This window comes from Zootoca vivipara, chromosome 1 (genome assembly GCF_963506605.1).
Source record: "Zootoca vivipara chromosome 1, rZooViv1.1, whole genome shotgun sequence".
NCBI lineage: Eukaryota > Metazoa > Chordata > Lepidosauria > Squamata > Lacertidae > Zootoca > Zootoca vivipara.
The window spans coordinates 62198319-62216821 of record NC_083276.1 but is presented as its reverse complement, the minus strand read 5'-3'; the positions used below and the strand labels follow the sequence as shown (position 1 = coordinate 62216821).

Genomic DNA, 18503 nt, shown 5'->3' with positions numbered 1-18503 from the left:
GATGCACTGCAGGGATGCGCAGGTTCTCCAGCGAGACTGGCGGGATTTCCACCGCCCCCTCCATTATCTCTACGCAGACTTTTTCCTGCCTCCTTCCCCCAAAGCCCCGTATTTCCTTTCCTCCCGGTAGACATCCCCGCTTTTTGCAACGCGGTTGTCAGACCCAAAGCAAAATAATTAAGACGCCGTCGGCAGAACCGCGACTATCTTTTTGTGAGACATCAATTAGGGATAAAGGGGCAGGTTTGTTCCAAGGGATGCTGCGGTGCGACAATACTTCGATACGTGTCTTGTTACGTAGTAAGAGGTAACCCGTTTGCGATCAGGCTGGCCGCCACACAACCTCCCGCAGCCCATATAATCCTAGCAGAGACCGTTTTCCCAACGTAGTTGCTATATACAGTACTGTATATATATGCTGTGCTCTGTCTTTACTCGTCTTGCATTAACATATGTCCTTCTCTACCACACACATCTGTTGCAATCCGCAAACCTTAAGCCACCAGCAGATACGCTCATCAAATGTTCTATTTTAAGAACATTTTAAAAGCATCTTTCCGAAGGCGCACAGGTTCCTCTGACATCCGCCAGTAGAACATCCCGTCCGGAACGGGCGCACGTTTTTCATTCAGTATTTCTACAGCTACGCGCACGAGCAAACAAATCGTGTGAAATAATGTTTTCTCATTTCACATTTAACAAGCACCACAACTGCTCAGCGTAACTGCGATTTATGGAACAAACTAAGGAATCGCGAGGTTCATGGGCGTTCACTTTTCTTGATCCCATTCACTACTTCAGCGGCAATACGCATTTCTCGAACCAGCTGACAGGGCACCAGTTTGAGAAAGGCTGGCGTATATCTTTCTAGTCTATAAAACAGTATCGCCCGCCCCACATAAAAGCAGCCGGTGGGGGCGGGGGGAGTTCAGTTTCCAGCCAACTGGGCTTGTAAAAGTTAAACCCATCCCTGAGCATTCCTTAACTCCCAATCTCAGGCTCCTAGTTTTGCTTTTTAGCTACAAAAAACCTTTCAAGCGAACTGTTAGTGTCTCCTGTCCAATTTACCCCTCACTCCGCATTGCACTTGCAGCCATGCAACCTCAAGGACTTGCTTGCGCTTCTAAAGACTTGCACAGAAACTTTGCGCTCTGGGCTCAAGTGCTCGCGCACCTAAAAAGACGCGTGTACTGTTAATCTCTGCGGCGTTGAGAGCTATAATTTAAATTCAAGTCACTCGCTTGTGCTAGGAGAGGCACAACCCGACCGCTTGTGGGGGAGGGGTCGGATCATTTTTATTGAGCTTACTTTTGAGTCACTGCGTAACTGTTTAGAATAGCTGTAAAATCAGCGGTTGAACCAATTAAAGCCAAGTTCATGTTTTAAAATGACCACCGACTACTACGCGACAGCGTATTTCTATTCGAAACTTGAACTGGGACGTCGAAATGCTGCTCCACGGAACTTTCGCTGTTGCTTTATTCCTGCCAAATGCAACCTCCCTGCTTGTTTGTGCTCATCAATTCCTGAAAAGACACTATCCCTTTCTCCATAGCTGTCAAGTTCTCCCTTTTTAAGGGAAATTCCCTTATGCTGAATAGGCTTCCTCGCGAGAAAAGGGAAAACTTGACAGCTATTCTTTCTTCTCGTACCAGTTCGGCACAGAAACAGTCGAACCCGACTTTCCCCTGCTTTGAATACGCGTCTCTCTCCTCCAACCCGCTCGCTGGAGTCCCGCCCTCCATTCATTCGCTCACTGACAATATCCGCCCCCCTTATTTCCATGCGCGCCACCAAACTGAGCAGAACGTCCACAATCCCAGAATTACGCCCTCGTTTAGGAGATGACTGAAAGCGGAGGGATGGATCCTCCTTAGGACCAAAATGCATCCGAGGGCGCGTCGTAAGCGTGGCGGCTCTTATGACGTTATGCGGCCCTCAACCAATCAGAAGCCGTGGAACGAGAGGCTGCTTGGGTTTGAATTTGGTGGCTCGCTGAAACGAGCGAGCGGGTGGCGACGCCCGAAGAAGCGGCACGGGCTGCTGATCAGCAAGCAGGATCCCTGATGCCCGGTGAGTTTCTCCATTTACGCATACTAGGGTGTCTAGCTCGGTTCAGCTGAAAGAGGGTCCAGATCAGCTCGCTGCATTAGCGAGGATGGCCCTGGGCTGCTTTCTTTCCGGCGGAGTTTTGCGCTCTTGTGTTTGCCTTTCTTTTTGCAGCGCAACCGCACAGGAAGGTCGCTGCTTATTAGCCACGCGACTTTATATTCCACTCGTTCGCCGAGGTCCCTGCAGGGATTTTATAGTACCGTATCGAAAGAAAGTTACGGTGGATCGGGAAGTTCTCCGCCCCAAATTGCCTTTTATGTCTGCACCCCTGCGCACGGTTGGAAGGAAATTCTGGATGGCTTCGAGTTAGAATGTAGTTAGGATCATCCGGCGTATTTATTTGGGAGTGGGAGTACGGTCCATACCTGTAAAGTTCTCTCTTTTTTAAAGGGAAATTCCCTTATGCTGAATAGGCTTCCTCGCGAGAAAAGGGGAAACTTGACAGCTATGGTACGGTCCCGTTGAAATCAGTGGGCGTGGCGTGGCAACATTGAACCAATAGCATCCCATGGAAGCGGCGTAAGGAGTTTTGTAAACGCCTTCAAGACTGGTCGCCTCCAGATGACCTGTGTTGCTGAGCATGCGTCCTGATTTGTTTGCCCTTTTGTGAGTCTTTAGCCCTTGCTACCATCTTTGCAAATTTGGTGCAGTCGTTAACGATCCTGGGGCTGGAGCAGCTCTCCTGTGAGGAAAGCTTGCAACTATGGGGTTTGAGGTTTAGGAAAAATGTGAGAGAGGGAGCTCGTAATAGAGGTGTAGAAAACTATGCATTAAATGAGTCATGACTCTAGAACCCAGGGCCATGTGGTGAAGCTTAGCAATGGAATATAGAGAGGAGACAAAAGGAATACACCCCTTAGTTAAGTTGTGGAATTCACGAATGTAATATGCAGCAATGGTCCCCAATTTGAATGGCTTTTAAAGTGGTTTAGACAAATTTAATGGAAGGCAAGTCTATTAACCATGATGACTATGCACTAGTTCCAGTATCGGAGGTGGTATGCCTCTGCGTACCAGTTGCTGAGAATCACAAGTGGAACAGTGCTGTAGTGTTCATGTCCTGTTTGCGGGCTTCCCATAGGCATCTGGTTGGCCACCCTGAGAACAGGATACAGGACTAGGTGAGGTCCCTTAGGTTATCATGATAGTTACACCACACTTACCAGAGCCATTTCCCATTACAGTACAGTACTTTTCTTACAGCATAAAGTCTGGTTTTGAAGAGAGAGCACCACTGTTCTTATTTATAACAATGCATTCACTTTATTGAGAGTGATTTATGATAGTGAGAGAAAGCGCTGGCTGACTAGAAGCAACCTCCCACATATATTATGGGGATTTTTTTTTTGTGAATTAGCATCCACTTCATTATTTTCTAAGGTGCTACAAGACTCTGGAATCCATTAACATTCAATTGGCTGTATTTATGAGAACAAACATTGTCATTATCTTGTGGTGTATATTTGGAACATTTGGAGTAGCAAAGTGGAGTGCAAAGGACTTCCTCTCAACAAATGGAGTTTACCAGACCGTATTCCTCTAACTGCTGTTGGCATTGACAGAGTTATTATTGTATAGCGTGAGTGAAACCTGATGCATATGAATATGCTAACTGAAAAATGTATGTGACAATGTGAGCAAGCACCAAGTCATGTCTTCTAGATCATTATTAACAGTAAAGAAAGAACCAAGTTCTTAAACTAGATCATATGTCAGTCTGAAAATACATATTCTGAACCTGTGCACATTGAAATTTCTCTTATGTGGTAGAAGAGTTTCTTTGGACTATGAGTGTTTGTAGTGTGTTATGAATCATTTTGTTTGTTCAGGAGTTAAACTTGCAGATACAGTAGCATTTTCTGTTAATTCTCGCAGTCTTTCATAGCCTCATCCTCCCTCCACACAAGAGTATTTGCACTCTTCACACATTAAGTTGAGGAACTCATTTTGGTAGAATTCTACTATCTATCTAAAATAGTTGCATGGGATCTGTGGTGGTCAGCTGGACAATTGAAGCAAATAAAACAGCATATTTTACTGGACTCCAGTCATTGGCAAACAAATGGCAGGAGAATCTTGAGTTACATCTAAGCTTGTGTAAACACTGCAAATAAGCTTTGCGGATCAGCTGCTGCTTGTAAAACCAAAAATAGCACTTAAAAAATTACATTTTGGTGGGTTTAACTGTACATCCCAGTATATGTGGGACCCATAGAGCAGTGTGTCTTCTCACATGCATAAATGTTTTGTCATTTGCATAAACCTCTTGCTGCACTTTCTTAAATTACTGCTTAAAAATATAACTAGTCAGTTTACATTTTTGGCCAGTCAAATTATCAACCCTAGACCTAACCTAAATTCATTTGCTTGCTTGGTTTAGCAGCACAATTATATGCGTATTTACTCAGAAGAGAAACTTACCTCATTCAGGTGAGTTTACTCCCAGGTAAACAAGTATAGGAGTGCAGGTGTTGTTGTTGTTTAATCTGCTTTCATTTTCTTCCACCAGCAAAAGAAACTGAATTTACTTTATATGACAAATCTTCCCCAGACACCATAACTGCCCTTCGTAATGTCTGCTACTGTTCAAGAAAATGTCTGCAATCACGTGAAGGTAGTGGTCCGTGTTCGTCCAGAAAGTCAGAAAGAGAGAGATGGCAACTTCAGGAAAGTGCTCCAAGTTGTCGATAAGCATATGTTGGTCTTTGATCCCAAAGTGGAGGAAGTCAGTTTCTTTCAAGGGAAAAAAGTTCCATTCCGTGATCTTAACAAGAGGGAAAACAAGGACCTCAAATTTGTGTTCGATGCTGTATTTGACGAACATTCTTCTCAGCTGGAGGTCTTTGAAGACACTACCCTGACCATGCTGGATGGCTTTTTAAATGGATATAATTGCACAGGTAACTTTCTGCTGCATTTCTCCCTTTGTTAGTTATAGAAATAATCCTGTATCACCAGTCAGTTCTACTTTGAGTGGAGGGGGGGGGCAGCTCCTTCTGCCCCCTATTCTATTTATAAGCTTCAAAACTTTGTTGTTATTTTCCAAGCTTGTTGGGGATGTTTGGTTTCTTGTCCTTTGCTTGACATGTAGTAACTCTCTTCCTGCAAATGAAAGCCCAAACCTCCTGTATCCCATTTGCAGGAAAAAATGGATATTAGTGAAGAGCATGAAGAATAGTTTCCCTCACCATTACTTGCTGGTAGTTCTGATTCTAGCAGTTACTTCTAGCTTTGGTACTGAGCGGTAGCAGTGTGCAGGGTGGAGCAGACCACCCTCCCAAACATTGATGGCGCTGCTGCTTACCAGAACAGCGGCAAAGTTGGGGGAGGGGTTCATGGTTGCACCAGTGGTACCACCGCTGCCAATCCGGCACTCCTGTCAATGCAAGCATGCAGTCCTCCCAGCCCCATTCAGATAAGCAGCAGCAGAGCCATGATCAGAAGGCAGCTCTGTTGATCCTCCCCATCACACTGCTGGTTCTGAGCAGTTGCTAGCTACCGTGTTTCCCCTTTTTTAAGCCGTAGTCATAAAGTAAGCCATGGCAGGATTTTTGAGATTTTTAAAATATAAGACATACCCCGAAAATAAGACATGCAGGCACCCAGCAGCGAAGGTGGGAACGGGGCCGAGGATGCCTTTGGCCAAAAGTTGGGGGGGGGGGGTCGGGAAGTTCCATTTGGTGTGGGGGGGGGAGTTGGAGGGAGGGAGACACCGCTGACCGGGCTCGTTGCCTCTTTTTTCTATTCACGTTGTTTGTTCCTGTAAAATACCCGCAAGCCGGCTAAGCAGGAAAGAAAGGGGAGAGGACTTGCGCGTTTTCCCTCCCCGCCGACACCTTTTTCCTCTTTCTCTCTCCCCCCCCCCCCCCGGAAGCTTCCTCAACCCGTGCTGGGCGCCGACCCGGCAGGCTGCTTCCTTGATCCGGCGGCCTGCCGGGTCGGCGCTGATCAGTGCTGCGCGGAGCACTGGATCGAGGAGCCGGTCTGCAGAGTCAGCGCTCAGCAACGCCGTGGGAGGCGATGCTCTGTGCGGCGCTGCTGGGCGCTGACTCTGCAGACCGGCTCCTCGATCTGGTGCTCCGCGCAGCACTGATCAGCGCCGACCCGGCAGGCCACTTCCTTGATCCGGTGGCCTGCCGAGTCGGCGCCCAGCTGCCGATCCGAGGAAGCCCCGCTGTCGCCGCCAGTCTCCAAGCTGCGCTTCGGCTCGGGGGACTGGCGGGGAAGGCAGGCAGGCAGGCAGGCGGCAAGCAGCGCCCGCTGAGCTTCGGCTCCGGGACTGTTGTTGCCTGCCTGCCTGCCTTCCCCGAGGAAGCCCCGCTGCTGCCGCCAGTCCCCCGAGCTGCGCTTCGGCTCAGGGGACTGCCACACGCCTGACATCAGCGGGGCCGGAATCCGCTCCCCGCTGCCTCTGGTTTCAGCCCCCGCGCGCCTTCTCCCGGGGAGTCTCCCGGGGAGTCTCGGTGCGGCGCTTCGCAGGCGGCCCCCGCGGGAAGTCTGCAGCTACGGCAGGGACCTGACCTGGCAGCAGAGGTGGCGGAGGTGGCCCTCCCGGGCCATTTTCACGTGCCGCAGATGGGAGTGCATTGATTCCTGCAGGTTGCACGCACACGCCCTGCCTGCTCTCCCTGCAGCCCAGAACTGGCGGCTGCTGCAGCGCAGAGTGCTCGGAGAGCCCAGCAGCGCCGCGGAAGCAGAGAGCCTGCAAGGAGGGAGGAGGAGGAGGAGGACTCCTCTGTGCTGCTTGGCGGTGGCACTTTAGCAGCATGGTCATGGACACCCCGGGGTAGGGGCCCTTCCTGGCAGGGTGGCTGCGGCCCCTCAGCACAAGCCGAGACCCAGCGCTGACGGGGTGCTCCCTCCTCAGCCAAGCCTGCTCCATCTGAACGCGGGGAGGGAAGGAAGGCATGGGCGTATGTGTGTGTGTGTGTGTGCACGCGCGCACGGTCTAGCCCGCCACAAATTCTGAGGGACAGTGAACTGGCCCCCCACATTAAAAGTTTGCTGACCCCTGTCCTGGACAGTGTTGCATGCTCTCCACCTGCTCTGGCTTCCCATATATTACCAAGAACAGCTGTAAGGTACTGTAATAAGAATAATAAAAAAGACATCCCCTGAAAATAAGACACCGTGTGTTTTTTTGAGGAAAAAAAGTTATAAGACGGTGTCTTAAAAAAGGGGAAACACGGTATCACAGCGGTACAGCGTTCTGCATCCATATTTCACTTGCACCTTCTCACAAGTCGAATGATCAGTTTATCACCTTGGTTGGAGGGCTGCCATATTTCTTCAAACTTCTAAAAACTGTGTAAAACCACCTTCTGAAAACGGCTGGAAATTGCTCAAAGCAATCACCTGCTTTCAATTTAGTGCTTGCTTATGGCGCAACTGGAGCTGGGAAGACTCATACGATGCTGGGCTCCCAGGAAGACCCTGGAGTGATGTACCGGACCATGATGGAGCTCTACAATGCCATAGAGCGAATGAAAGAGGAGAAGCATTGCGCCATTGCCGTTTCTTACCTTGAGGTAAGCAGGCGGAATAATTTTGCACAATAACAGTTGTTTTTGTATACGGAATAGGATGAAAGGTACCCAAGCCAGCTTAGTCAGAGGCTGAGAAAACATTGTCTATCTTCCAGCCAAACATTCCGCCTTCCAGCTAGCATGAGAGATGTTCTGCTATGGTGCACTCCCATGTTTCGGAGGGGTACATACCAGTAATCCCGACCCATGGCATCACAGCACCAGAGGAGCAAGTAGAATTGGAAAGAAATGGTTTTGAATTCCTCCCTGGCCTGATATTGGAGGATTTAAAACTGCTCCCCCGCTCTGATCTCAGGGAGCTTCTTGGGCAGGCATCCCCAAGCTGTGGCCCTCCAGATGTTTTGGCCTCCCATGATCCCTAACTAACAGGACCAGTGGTCGGGGAAGTTGGGAATTGTGGTCCAAAACATTTGGAGGGCCGAAGTTTGGGGATGCCTGTTCTTGGGATTCAAGAAAGGAAACAAACAAGCAAACCAACCAACGGCTTTGCTCCCAGCTGCCAGAGAACAGAACACAACGTAACTTCCCAGTAGCCAAGCCTAGGATTAGGTCTCATGACAGCATGCACAATTGAGAGTTTTCTGCTTGTCTAGTTTCAAATGTATTGGTGCTTTCCTCCTGTCAAATTGCCATTCTGTCTCCTTTGCTCTGGAAAGTTAAAAAGGTGATTTGGATATTTGGAAAGAAAATTAGGACCCTTAACTGAATTTAAAACTTAGGGATAAAACATATCTGGAAGCGCCTGTGATTTCATCTAGGTGCATTTTTCATCTTCTAAAATGGGACTACAGCTACCAAATCCAGATACCTTCTGTATGGTTAGCTGCTTACCTTTGTGTATCTTAATATCTGCCTTTTCCAATGCCTTTCCCTCCCCCCCAAACCCTTTTTCCCCAAGGTCTACAATGAGAAGATACATGATTTGCTTGTAAGTTCAGGACCACTGGCTGTTCGAGAAGATCCTCAAAAAGGAGTGCTGGTTCATGGGTTAACAATGCATCAGGTGTGCACATATTTATATCATCCATGTTATTCATTAATTGCTTATTTGCCTGCTTGCAGTATTTGCAGGCAGTCCTATAACACAGTTCTCAGAGTAGCTCACAAAGCAATTAAAATTGTTTTGTTTTTACTTTCACAGTGTTCTGGTTGACTCTCCCTGTGGACCAAATTTGTCTTGCCCACATCATGTTAAACCATGGTTTAGTATTACATGCATGCCAGAGTTACGGAGTTTGACCCAATATATAAGCATGCCTATCTGCAGCTTTGTTTCCAAAATTCGATTTTTTTTTCTAAATCGGTTTTAACAGGGATATCTTGAAAAGTTTTCAGAGTCATTTCAACCCACTATGGGTACTATTCTATCAAAAGAAGCGGAACAGATCAGAATGCCCTCCCAAGCCATGATTCATATATTATGGACAAATCAAGTTCAGTCCTATCCATCTTGATGTGAAGATTTACAAGCTTTATTTCTGGGAAGAAAATAACAGTGCAAAACCATTACTTTATGAAGACACTTGAAATACTAGTGGGCCTCTCTAAGTGACCTGTTTGTGAAGGCAGTTGCCATGAAACAACTGTTTAAATCAAACGTGGTAGCAATCTTCAACCTCTTTATCACAAAGTTGTGCTGTCAAAATTGAAACAGTTCTTTTGAGTAAAGTGGCTTTGGGACTGAAGCGTTTGATCAAACACAAAAACCTCTTCATCACAGTAGTATCTAACTCATATTCTTAATTTTTTTATATCTGCTACACATGCACCCAATTTCTCCCAATATGTCCTCTCATTTCTCCACTTTCCCCTCCTCCTCTATGCTATGTCTCTGCTGTTGCCACCCATAGTGGACCTTGACTTCTTTGGTCAAGGCTTGGAGGGAAGCTGGCAGCTGACTTGTCAGAATTCGGAGGTGGGGAGCCTGCTTCCAGGCATCTTCTTCTACGTATGCCATTGTTTCCATTTGTACAGCTATCAAAGGGCCAAAAATATCAGAAGCTGATGGGGATGGTACTACTACTGCTTAATGCTTTTAATGTCAGCAGCAGCAAACCAAACAGTGAAGCAATATGGTCTCTGCACAATTAGCCGACGGCCTGTAAAAAGAAATGTGTGTGCAGCCGGGGGGGGGGGGGAGAGACTATTGGCATATTCTATCCCCCAACCCTAAAAGTGTATCAGCATGAAGCTGCTGAGCTTGGGGACTGGTTGGGTAGTCCTCTTGCTAAGCCCTGAAGCTTGGCAGTCTACAATGGCCTTCCTCATGTGGGTCTGAATTGGAATGACACAGTGCAGGAGCGACTGTGTTTTTGCCTCCCTTGTGGTGTATGGGAGAATTTTGAGGGAATTGGGGCCACGGATGTGACCCTCAACATATCCCCAACTCAGGTCCCCCCCATCCCCCCCCAAACCAGGATTCTTTTCATCTGTTTGGGTTAGGGTTGTAAAGTGGCTGGCCCAACAAGGATAATGGAGTCATGTTTGCCTCCACTTTCCCAGCTTGTACTTCAGCCTACTGGATAATTTTCTCTTCACATCAGATATTTAAACTGGTGAAGGCTTTCTGGGAAGGCTGAACATGGAAGCAGACTGCCAAGAAAGCAAACCAAGATAGCCCTTGGAGTTGATTGTGTGAGGACTATCCCCCATAACAAACATTGCCATTGATGGTCCAAGTCCATTTTCATAGGACAGCTCCTTTATAAATATTCAGTTCCTTCTGAAAGAAATAGAGTATAACCACATTTTCCTACCTGTCAATAGAGTTATTGGATATTGTATTTTATTTTTTAAATTTTAATGAACGCGTAAGTCTTACTGTGAGGTCTACTTACTCAATGAATTGATTTGGGTTTGTTTAATTCTGTGTTTGTGAACGCCTTTCCCTTCTTAACGGCTTTAAAATGAACTTTGCGTCACCACCTACTCAAAGAATGTGCCTATCACAACCTGAATGGGCTAGCGGTTTGGGAATAGGTAAAATGATGCCTTTTAGCTGACCCAACTTCTCGAGGGGACACTAGGCACAAGTTAATCTTGAACATAATCTTCTTTGGGCAGGTGCTGAAGCTTACGCTCACCTACAGAAGCTGGTTTGATAAAAGGTATCTTCTTACCTGCTTTGTGTGTGTCATCCTCTGGGACCAAGATGGCAACAAAAGCCAAAGCTACGATGTTAACATTATGACTCAAATCCCATGACAATGAAACTCCCAGATTAAAATCTAGCAAAAAGATTTACTAGTTTCATTTGACTATTTCCCCACCACCACCACCTTTTGTAGCCGAAATCTGCCATGGAGATCTTGCAAATATTGGACTATGGAAACAAAAACAGAACACAGCATCCCACTGATGTGAATGCCTCCTCATCTCGGTCCCATGCTGTCTTTCAGGTAAGATGATACAGCAGATAAGGTGTCTGAGGATCTTAGATAACCTTTGAAGCTTTGTTTAAAAAGAGAGAGAGAGAGAGAATCCTCTGCCTATGGCACACCAGCCATAATAGCTCTGGTCTTGGGAAGAGAGATCCAGCTTGCACTCTTGTCTGCATTAAATCCTTTGTGCTAAATAGCATTCAGGAGAGGAGAGGAGAGGAGCTCTTGGTGGTCTGTGCCTTCACTCGACTTCAGATGAGGAATCTATTGAGGTGTCATAGCTGCTTGTGAGAAATAAATGTACTCCACGCTCATATAAATGGCAATATTTTTTTCATGCGTAACTGCTTCTGTTCATTTATTTTTTTTCATACATAAAAATATATCAAGAAGTGATTCCCACTAGAGGGGCTGACTTAGTATATAGCAGACTGAGCCTATGCATGTTTAAACAGAAGTCCTGGCGAGTTCAGTGGTGCTTGGTCCCAGGGAAATGTGGCTGGGATTGCAAACAAAAAGTATAATGCTATCTATGCACAGTTGCTGCAGAGTTAAGTCTTGGTGAGTTCAGGTAAACTTGTTTCTGAGTAAACGTGTTAAGATCCCAAAGAGAGTGTTGTTGGAATAGGAAGCTTTCAGATTGTGTGCTTTCAGATTGGCGGTTTCATTGTGCATCCTTTATTGCATTGTTTATACGGCACTTTGAGAATTGTGGGTGGAAAGTGGGGTGGAAATGTTGGGAATATAAAATAAACAATCCTTTCTGAAGTGTGTTAATCCAAACCTGGGTCTCCTGCTGTTTTTAGACTACAGTTCCCATCATCCCTGACCACTTGTCCTGCTAGCTAGGGATGATGGGAGTTGTAGTCCAATCTTCAGTTTTAATTTCCTTGTCCGATTCATTTTTGCACACTGCATGACTGCCAGAAAGTCTGTATTACAAAAAGCTTAGGTTTGTGCATGTTTGCTCCCCTGCATTGCCCAACTTGTAGGCATGGAAGGGTGATTGTTTTACCTGGATTCTTTCCTCATTTCCTTGTTCTGTACTCCTCTGTTTCAGATCTATTTGAGACAACAAGACAGGACAGCATGTATCAATCAAAATGTCCGTATTGCCAAAATGTGCCTCATTGACTTGGCAGGCTCAGAACGTGCCAGCGCCACAAAGACCAAGGGAGCTCGTTTTAGAGAAGGGGCAAATATTAATCGCTCACTGTTAGCCCTTGGCAATATCATTAATGCTCTGGCAGACCCAAAAGTAGGTACCCGTTTCTTTCTCACCACCTCCCCCAGCTGGGATTGTGTTGCATAAGAAGGTTAATGTTCTATAGTATTCTTTTTCCTATGGCCTAGTCTGTTTATGTCTTTAAATGTAAGTTGCTTGGTACCTTTTAGGTAACAAGTGACTCGTGAATCTCAAAAAGAATAGTGACATGGTAAGGCATGCAAGAAAATAGAGCATGCGAAGCAGTTTGGAATGTGCTAAAGTACTGTATTGGCCTGAATATAAGGCACACTTTTCCCAAATTCCGACCGTGAAAAGTTTAAGTGCAGCTTATGTTCGCGACCTTATGGTATGCAGCCAGGAGTGGGGCAAAGTGGCACCCGCCCCGCGCATAGTCCACCATCCTCTCCCCCATGGCCAGGAAGGGAGAGAGAGTGAGAAAGGGGAAAGGACGTCAGCAACACAGCGCTGCTCCCCCCTCCCAAGTATGCATCCAGGAGCAGAGAGGAAGGGAGCGGCTTATATTCGGGTATTTTTTCTCTCCCCCCCCCCCGGCCTCCAATTTAAAAGGTGTGGCTTATATTCGGGTGCAACTTACATTTGGGCTGATGCGGTAGTTGTTCCCAAACATTTTGGTATTTTGGTGACCCATTAATTTATTGTAATGGGAATTTTGGACCTTGGGTCTTTGGCAGCCATTGGTGTCAGGCTTTTTAACACCTCACATACTAACTAGCCCAAGGGTAGGCAACCTAAGGCCCGTGGGCCGGATGCGGACCAATCGCCTTCTCAATCTGGCCCAGCTAAAGACTACCGTATGGTGAAATTTGGGTTCATGGGTGCTTAGCAGGACTGGTGATGGTTCAAATGAAATTTTGTTTTCAGGTGACATAAATAATCTGATCTACAAGTAAAAATATATTTGATCCCTAGTTTGCATATTAATCTTGCCTTAAGCTCTTTCTGGCCAGGTGAGCAGGAGCAACCCACTTTGTCCCTGCTAGCCATTACAGCTGGTTCTCTTGGTGTTTGGAGCAGGAAGCCTGTGTCAGCAGGGACTTCCATGCAGGATTTGCCCTGGTTAAAATGGAGATGAATAGCAGTAGCAGGTTGAGCAAAGCCCATCAAATCACTTACAGCACTTTAAAGAAGTAACTAAATATAGGATGTGGGTTGAATCTACTGCAGGTTTCCCTTTGTGCTAGAAATCTATAAACAGGGCTTGGCATATGCTAAGATTCAGGATTTATTGTGCTGGGAACACAGAACTGCTACTGCTGCTGAATTTGGGAGGGAATCTGGGTTTCCACTAGACTGCTGACTCCTTGTACGTACAGGGATTTGCGAGTGGAGAGAATGTAGCATCCATCCTTCCTTTCTTTGCAAGAATTGGAGAATCTAAATTGCTAACCTCTGGTACTCTTTCTCATATAGGAGGACATGTTAGGGGATTGGCTAGGTGTTGCAAGAGGCTTTCTAGAGGGGGGGGGGAATTCAAGGTTTTTATCTCCTGTCATTTATGTGCATTGTGGAACGAACAGCTGTTCATAGTAAGTCATGGTCTGATGCTAAAGTAATCTCAGCACTCCATTAAACACTCACCCTCTTCTGTGTGGGTTTTCTTTTTTCTTTTCTTTTTTTCTTCCAGAAGAAGAACCAGCACATTCCTTATCGGAACAGCAACCTTACTCGTTTACTGAAGGATTCTCTAGGAGGAAATTGTCGTACAATAATTATAGCTGCTGTTAGCCCTTCTTCTCTGTTCTATGATGACACATATAACACTCTTAAATATGCCAATCGAGCCAAGGACATCAAATCCTCTGTAAGTAAACTTCTTCTTTTTAAATTCTGCACTGTTGCTTTCAAATTATAAAATTATGTTTGTTTGTTTCTTCTGATTGAGTGGATAATTGCAACAGGAAAAAGATACAGTGATGCCTTGCGAGATGAATTTAATTCATTCTGTGAATCAATTTGTTTCGCGAATAATTCGTCTTGCAAATCGCGGTTTCCCATAGGAATGCATTGAATTTTTAATATATTTTTTTGCCCATAGGAATGGATTAATTAAATTTCAATGCATTCCTATGGGAAACCGCAATTCACAAGACGAATTCATCTTGTGAGTCACAATCAGATCGCAAGACGCATCCGTCTTGCGAAAAATTCGTCTTGCAGGGCATTTGTCTTGCGAGGTACCACTGTATTGCCCTCTCTCTTTTTTTCTTCATATTTAAAAAATATTGTGGCAATCTTATTGAGCACTTTTTCTTTTTGTGCAAGCAGTGTCACAACTGCCTTCTTTGCTCCTTGTACTTTCTTATCTTCCCTTCCCTCTGTTTCATGGCATTATTTCAAAGGGGAAAACAATTCCTTGATACACTTGACCTACATCCAATTTCCCTTCTCCCTTCCGTATTTTCCTTCTTCATCTGCAGCTCCTCAATGCAGATCTTAGGCCTTTCTCAAGGGTTTCCTTACATAAAGGAGATCCTGGGAGCGGGAGCGGTTACTGGGTGTTGTAATCGTCAGAAAGGAGTGAGGAATTCCCCCCCTGGGATGAGCACAGCTTTGGATGCTGCCCATTGAGTTGAAACTCAACTTGGGCTCGGCAAAGTTTATTGGCACTGGCAAAAAAAAGGGCAGGTGGTGATTGTCACCAATTCATCCTTCTCTCCAGCCCTGGGAAAAGCTGTTCTGGAGGGTTGGGGGAAACTCCAGAACAATGTGGGAGCAGCAGGAGGAAAGAGTAATTGGTGATAATTGTGGAGTAGAAGTCTGAATCCAAGCCATGACTTTTATTATGTTCAGGCATGTCTGGATCCATCCCATTACCTTTCCATTAGCTTTATTTAATCAGAGGGGTTTTTGTGACTGATGTTTGTGTTGCTTGATATGATGATCACATGGTATGTTTTCCACAGCAAAGGAAGAATATACTGTCTTCTGATGTTTATGTAGCTGAACTTTGTCTTCTCTTCACAGCTGAAGAGCAATGTTGTAAGCTTGGACAGCCATATAAGTCAATACGTTAAGATTTGTGAAGAACAAAAGAAAGAGGTATGTCACTTACTAGAATAGTTAATGTTGCTTGAGTTACACATAAAGGATAACAGCATAATTAAAAGAAGGCATTAATTGTTGTGCACCCAGCTACCCCAGATTTCCAGAAAACCTGGTGTTTCTGTGTTATATTAGGTGTAATGTAGTTCATTAGTATGGCTTTAAAAATTGGTTTTCAAAAAGCTGTTTAAAGAAACTCATGGAATACTAAAAATGAGATACAAACTGCACATACACCCATTTCTTTCCAAATACACTATTATCCTGTTTCAGATCATAATGCTGAAAGAGAAACTACGAGTCCTTGAGTTGGAAAAAACATCTTCTCCTGACAGACATGCCACAGATCAACAACAGGTGGAAATTTCAAGGTAAAAAAGAAGCTTACTTATTGTGTTGTCTTGTACAAAGTAATGACATGATCCACAACTACCTGCGTGTACTTCTAATACCTTCTTTCTTGTCAGCCTTAGTTGGTCAGTGGTACCCTGTCAGCCAATGTACCATAATGCACTTGGTCACTCCTTACAACAGAGAGGCTTTCCCATGCTTTCATATTGCTTTCCAGTGGCTCCCCCTCCCTTGCCATAATTTACTGTACAAGCTACTGGGGATCTATAGGAAAGTCGAGTTAAACACCTGGTTAATAAGCAAACTCCCATAGAGGGGTGCCTCGACTTACGGATTTAATCCGTTCCGAAGGCACCTTCGTAAGTCAAAAAACGCCATTGGAAACACGATTTCCCATAGGAATGCATTGAAAATGGAAAAAATTTGTAAGTCGAAGCAACCCTATCTAAAACTGCCGCGTTCCCCCCCCCCCCCCGGATGTTGAGACATTCGTAAGCGCGTGACCATTACCCCCATTCGTAAGTCGAAAAATTCGGTTGTTGAGTCGTTTGTAAGTCGAGGTCCCACTGTATATGGTCCACTCCCATGCACAAAGGAGGGAACATTTGATTATCTTATTGTGCCTATAAAACAGCCATTGTTGTTTTCTTGGTGGTATTGCCTTTAATATTACCAATGCTGATCCTGGGATAAGGATTCAACACCTGAAAATGCAGGTTCCTAGTTTTAAGGGTACCTGTCCTTAACCTTGAATGCTCAGGTGCTGGATGTAGCCAGCTATGCCTTTGCCCAGCTTAAGTTGGTGCACTTGTTCCTGAAACCTGAAGATCTGGCCATGGTAGCTCGTGTCATACGGTAGTTACATCATACAATCGGAGAATTGTAGAGTCGGAAGGGACCACAAGGGTCATCTAGTCCAACCCCCTGCAATGCAGGAATATTTTGCTTGGTGCTTGAACCCACAACCCATTTCAACTTGGTGCTTGAACCCACAACCCATTTCAGGACTGTACTCCCCAGAATTCTGTTTAGTCAGAACCAGGGTTAGGACCTTCTCAGTTGCTCCACCCAACCTCTGGAATCCCCTTTCAAGAAACATTCACCTTACCTCCTTGTTACTGGTTTCTTTTATTTGCCATGGTGTTGAATTTCCTTTTTTAGAAAGGCTCTTGAACTGTGTTTTTAAGCTGGGGCAAAATTGGTTTAATTTTGGGCTGGGAATGGTTTTCAATGGATACTTTTATTTTTACTCTGCTATTTTTACCATTTCCTTTTTTTGTATTTTTTTAAGCATTTGCATTATAACTTTTTAATATTGTTTTAGCCACCTTGGGCTGTCTTAGAGAAATGGCCAATAGAAATGTTTTCAGTAAATAAATGTAATTGCTGTTTACAGCTATATTTTCTGTCTAAGCTCTAGAAATTCAATTAGGCGTAAGGAGAAAAATTATGCCCAGTAAAATCTCTCTTTTGAAGTTCTAACGCTCCCTGGTGCTATGGAATCACCTAATACCGGCCAGGGCAGTGGAAGGGTTTAAAGTGCAGCTGTGCACTGAGACAGAGGGTCCTTATCCAATCTGGCAAAATCAGGCTTCCAGGAACTGGGAAGCAAGCACTAGCCACTGAGAATGTGGGGGTATATTCCATGTAACATCAAGATAATCATAAGATTTTGAGCCCCTAGATCTTGTGTTAAGAGCAAATTTATCGGCAGTTCCATTTTTGGTTCGAAATACCATTTATTTCAAAAACAGGAATTCAAAAATACTACTACAGGGGTGTGTGTTTTTTAAAAAATAATCTTCTCCAGTTAAGAGAGAATCGCTGCCTACTTGGTTAAAAATAACCTGGAAAATTATGTTTTTGCAGAACTGTGTATATAGCGAGACAACTTTTTAAATGACCCTTTCCTGTATAATAAACACATTAAGCAATTTTACTCTTTTATATCTCTGACATAAACCAAAGCTGCTATAACTCCATATATAGACAAATATCCCCAGGGAAGGATCATAGGTGCTAATCACCGTTTGTTACATTACAGATTTTTACAGTCGAACTTTCCCATGGTAACCCGCATTTTAATGCTCCAATTAAGAGGTTTTTAAGCTATTAAAAGCTGTCAAGAAAGGCACACCTGTTGAAACACGTGAAATCTAAGTTCTAACAATTTACAGCTGTATTGACAACCTGAATTTATAAGATAAAATAGTTTAACGCTTTGAGACAGAGCCATTTTAGATCCTTTAGAGCAGTAGCTATAACCTGGGACATAGAGATCACCTTTTTATTTATTCCGCGATACACCAGCCTTCCCATACCCCTTCTCGTGTTGAGCCTGGATACCTCAGTTGGTTAGAGCCTGGTGCTGCTTACACCAAGATTACAGGTTCGATCCCCGTAAGGGATAGATGCATATTCCTGCATTGCAGGGAGATGAACTAGATGGTCCTCAGGGGTCCCTTCCAACAATTCTATTATTCTCGGGGGGGGGCAACCTGCAAAAAAACTGCAGATGGCACTACTGCAGGCTCAATCCACCTGTTCACCAACTGATGACCAACGTTTCAGGAGACATCTTCCCAGAAAATCTGTAGCATTGCTTTGTCAATACTGTACAACATTTCCTCCTTTGCCTGTTTCTTTCCCCCCCACATGCACTAAAGTCAGCGTTTTGCACACTGACGCCCCTTTTTGACCAGGTGCCGCTTAGTAAGCCACTTGAAAACTTACCGTGTCAAACTTGGAAGCAACTATAGAGAGGTGGTGACATCTGAGCTCCTTGGTTAAGCTGTGGAATGGCAGGCATAGCTGGTTGTTGCT

The 18503-nt window shown here is 45.0% G+C and overlaps 1 protein-coding gene across 2 annotated transcripts in view; it reads left to right on the top strand.

Annotated features, from left to right (window-relative positions):
* The first annotated feature begins 1965 nt into the window (after window positions 1-1965).
* The window catches only part of KIF18A (kinesin family member 18A), a 41709-nt gene continuing 25171 nt past the window's right edge, over window positions 1966-18503 (top strand). The window contains exons 1-9 of one of the 2 annotated variants that reach the window (XM_060275299.1): window positions 1966-2073; window positions 4664-5012; window positions 7483-7640; window positions 8557-8661; window positions 10946-11056; window positions 12099-12296; window positions 13912-14088; window positions 15252-15326; window positions 15603-15700. In XM_060275299.1, coding sequence (XP_060131282.1) covers window positions 4685-5012; window positions 7483-7640; window positions 8557-8661; window positions 10946-11056; window positions 12099-12296; window positions 13912-14088; window positions 15252-15326; window positions 15603-15700 — 1250 coding nt within the window. In that variant the 5' untranslated portion in view covers window positions 1966-2073; window positions 4664-4684. Of the gene's footprint in view, window positions 2074-4621; window positions 5013-7482; window positions 7641-8556; window positions 8662-10945; window positions 11057-12098; window positions 12297-13911; window positions 14089-15251; window positions 15327-15602; window positions 15701-18503 lie in introns of both variants that reach the window. The other variant, XM_035117758.2, reaches the window with a different exon arrangement.